The sequence below is a fragment of the Meleagris gallopavo genome, chromosome 17, assembly GCF_000146605.3.
Source record: "Meleagris gallopavo isolate NT-WF06-2002-E0010 breed Aviagen turkey brand Nicholas breeding stock chromosome 17, Turkey_5.1, whole genome shotgun sequence".
NCBI classification, from domain to species: domain Eukaryota; kingdom Metazoa; phylum Chordata; class Aves; order Galliformes; family Phasianidae; genus Meleagris; species Meleagris gallopavo.
Window position 1 is genome coordinate 6,332,545 of NC_015027.2, and position 3,803 is coordinate 6,336,347.

A 3,803-nucleotide genomic window follows, 5' to 3' on the forward strand; every position below is an offset into this window, starting at 1 on the left:
GCTGGTGGCGGGAGCGCTGAGGGGGCGCGCGGGCTCCGTCGCCTCAGAGGTCCTCGAGCTGAGGCAGCAGCGCCTCCTCAGGAGCCTCAGACAGCCTCACCTTCCCACCAACCCGAGACCAGCACCCGTTCCTTTAGAAAAATGCAGTTTAAGCAGCAGCTATTTGTTGGAACCAGTTTTTATTATTATTATCAGAGCAATATTAATACATTTCGTCTTGCAGCTCTTCATCCCCAACCCAGGATTCAAAAGGCAGCAAAGCTCCCACAGAAATCAATTTGCTTAGCAGAAAGCACAGTTCTCAAGGTGAAACGTGAAGGTGTTTGACTGTGATCCTGATAGAGCTTTTAAGGAAAAGCTTTTAAAAGAATTAATGCTTTTTCTTCCTGTCGCAAGACCTCGTTTTTAAATAGTTTTAACTCTGCCAAGGGCTGCTGAAGCTTTAGTTTCACAGTGTCATTCTGAAGATCAGGCTGGAGAAAGTATTTTCTTCATGTTAGCGACCACTTGGAACTGTTAAATGTCCCTTTCTGTCTCCTGTTCTAATTCATGAGGTGAAGTTTGGACAGGAAGAATAGTCAAAAAAGCATCAGATGCCTTCAGCCATGGGAAAACTCACCTCAATTTAATCTGCCACTGAAAAAAAAGCACATTTTTGCACAAATGGGTGAGCCCAAGTGTAACTGCAGCTGGAGGAAACCTCGGTGCTCAGACCTGGCTCTGTCAGGTACCACAAAGGGATTCTGCTGCAGCAGGACAAGCTGCGATGTGCAGATTGAACCCTCAGCCCAACAGCCTCTGGAAAAGGCAAAAGGAAACGGCAGCTCTCAGTCAGCAGCAGGTAAGGACACGACTCAGGGAAAACCCTACCGAGGAGAAAGAGGGAGGGATGAGGAGTGAACAGAACAAAATCCCGGAACACTAAAAGCAGGGACAGGTGGGCATGGCAGGGGCACCACCTCTGTACCTTTGGAAACATGGAATGTGAGACTGGATTTTGTCATTGGTTTGCCAGGGAACAGCTGTAAAAACCACAGGGAATGTGCTCCAGGCCAATATAGTGATTTTTTTTTTTGGTCTATTGTAACAGTTACTTAATAATATTTCACAATACTGGCAGCTTGCTTTAAGGTGTTTTTCCCAACACGCAGAATACTGTTTTTGAGGCATTGCTTCCTCTTGATCTTGTAACTGAGGATACAAGGACATCTGCTGTTCTCTTGAAGTCAGTGGGAAGTTTGCTTCTGGGAGAGAACTGGGAGAACTGGTTAGGACTTGACAGTGTTTCACAGCTTGTACAAAGCTCCCCAGCATATCAGAGCTCATCTTTTTCATTATTCTTCTTTAGGAAAGAAGCGAGGATATTGAGGCTTTTCTGGAGCTCCTCCTTTTTTCCATCGCTCATTTTGTTCTTCTCGATCAGTTTTGTGATTCGGACAACTTCGTTAGCAGCAAACTCTTCTCCCTGCTCCAGTATCTTGCTCATAATTTTCAAGTATTGCTCAGCTGACTTCTTCTCAGTTTCCTTTGCTTTCTCTAAGCTCTGCTGCCCCTTCTTCAGGAGGGACTGGCGTTCTGACTTGTCAGTGACACTCATAAACTTGCTGGCCAGCACATCATACTCCTTCAGACAGCCCGGCATCCCCAGGTAGATGCCATTACTCTTCAGCCAGCGCTGAATAGCCCCGGCTTTAATGTGGCCAGAGTAAGGTAAGGGATTGTCAAAGTCACCATCCTGGAACAAATAAAAGATAGGATACTTCTCCTTGTCCAGCTTGTACTTTTCTCCCAGCTCAGTGTTCAGTTTATCACCATAATCTGTCATGAGAGAACAAAACACAGAAAAACACAATATGCTAATCAAAAGAAAAAAAATAGTTTTCTCTTGAACACAAACTGGTAAGTATTTATCTCCTAAGGACCTCTTTGCCACAAAATGTCACACACTGCAACAAAAACACTCCAGGCAACGCATCCTTAGGTTTTCCAAATGAAAATCCAAAATCCTAATGATGCTCTGCTGTGGCTGCGATAGCACGAGTCATCATCACCAGCATCTCTATGTACAAACCCACTTCTCCTTATGGGAAATTTTGATTTTTTTGTTGTTCTTGTTTTGCTCCATCCATTGATTTCATTTGATTTTACAGTTACACAGTTTTGTTTTTCTTGTCCTATGTGTGAAGAGCATGCCAAGCAACAAGATATTTTCTGTTCTTACATAAATTGCATTTATTCTTCAAGTTATGTTAATGAAGGGATTTCAGCTATGCTACGTAGGTAAATCCATCTGTGCTTACAAAAGTCAGCATGGGGGAAATTTAGGCTCAAATTCTTCATTCTACCCACAGAGCAAGAACAAGAGAGGTGACTGACCCATTCCTTAGTGCTTTTCACTTGAAGCCAATTGCAAGATGATCAAACTGCACCAGCTCTAGTGCACTGACCGCTTTCTGTGCTTCATCAGCAGAGCACGGAGGGTTTGCTACAACACACTGCAGTATGTTTTATTTTCCACACCCAAGCACAGCGTGGCAATCTGCTCAGAGCTCCTCACCTGATATACCCACTTCAGCCACCAGAAGATCTTCACTGGAGCCTGAGCTCTCTGCCAGCTTTTTGAACTCATCTTGTTTCTCGCCATAAGGGTACTGTGTATCAAACTTCACAAGGACAAACTTATGCTTGGGGATCACCTAAAACAAGAAAACAGAAAATCGAAATTCAATCATGTCAGGTTTAAGCAATCCACAAGTAGCTTGAGAACGTTCTTATCTTCCTATGCAATGAGTAGGTGCAGAGGGAGGATGGAAATTTCATAATTATGGCCTTTGGTAAATGACTCACTGCAGCGTGAAGGAAAAATGCATGTCTATATTCCTACAGCAGATGATAAAGACGGTACGTGATAGGTTTGGAGGATCTGCTAACAGCTTTATTTATACACGATCTGCTCACTGTAAATCTGATTAGCATCTTGGAAGAAAGTCAATGAAACAACTTTCAGTGGGACATTAAGAGGATAGAGGCCAAATCTAATGTCGTTCTGCATGTCCCAGCATGACAACCACAGCTCTTTGCTAAGAGAGGAACAGGCAGGAGTGGAAATGCTGTGCCGGTTCACTAAAAACAGAACTACTGTTTTGACTGATTCCCCTTCCCTTGAGCCATTCTTTGGATTTTGCTCAGGTTATTCCCTTTCCAAACGAGTATGGACAGAGCCACCAAATGGCAAAGGTTTGGAAGGGACCCCAGACCAACCTCCCCCCACAGCAACTTCCCTACAGCAGGATGCACAGGAAAGTGTTCTAGCAGGTTTGAACATCTCCAGAGGAGGAGGATCCTCCACCTCCCTGGGCAGCTTGTGCCAGGGCTCTCAGCCTTTCCCCATCGCGAGATGCTCCAGGCCCCCACCACCTCTGCAGCCCTCCACTGGTCTCTCCAGCAGTTCCCTGTGTGCCTTGAGCTGGGCTCCAGCTGCAGCCTGCCCAAGGCAGAGCAGGAGGAGGATCAGGATCAACTCCCTCGCCTGCTGCCCACACAGGGCGGTAGAAGGGTTGTAGAAGGCGGTATCCTTACAACACCCAGAAAGGTCTGTCACAGTACAAAACCAAGCAGGGAGCCGCACCGTGACAAGAACAATTTTCAGCTTGTGTAGAGCAATACTTTCCTGACTACTGTCCCTTCAGTCCCCGCGCTGCACTACGAGGCTTTCCAACAGGCGTGCCCACGGCGGGGCCCGGCTTCGTGCAGCGGTGCCCAGGGCCGGCAGGCCCCCGCGGCACGGCTCCACTTGGACCGCG

The 3,803-nt window shown here is 46.4% G+C and overlaps 1 protein-coding gene across 1 annotated transcript in view; it reads right to left on the bottom strand.

The window, feature by feature from the left end:
• Positions 1-160: 160 nt before the first annotated feature.
• The window catches only part of ERP29 (endoplasmic reticulum protein 29), a 5,385-nt gene continuing 1,742 nt past the window's right edge, over positions 161-3,803 (bottom strand). Inside the window, exons 2-3 of the mRNA XM_003210956.3 lie at positions 2,558-2,696; positions 161-1,818 (exon numbers count right to left, since the gene is read on the bottom strand). Of these exons, the coding sequence (XP_003211004.1) occupies positions 1,316-1,818; positions 2,558-2,696 (642 nt within the window). The 3' untranslated portion in view covers positions 161-1,315. The remainder of the gene's footprint in view (positions 1,819-2,557; positions 2,697-3,803) is intronic.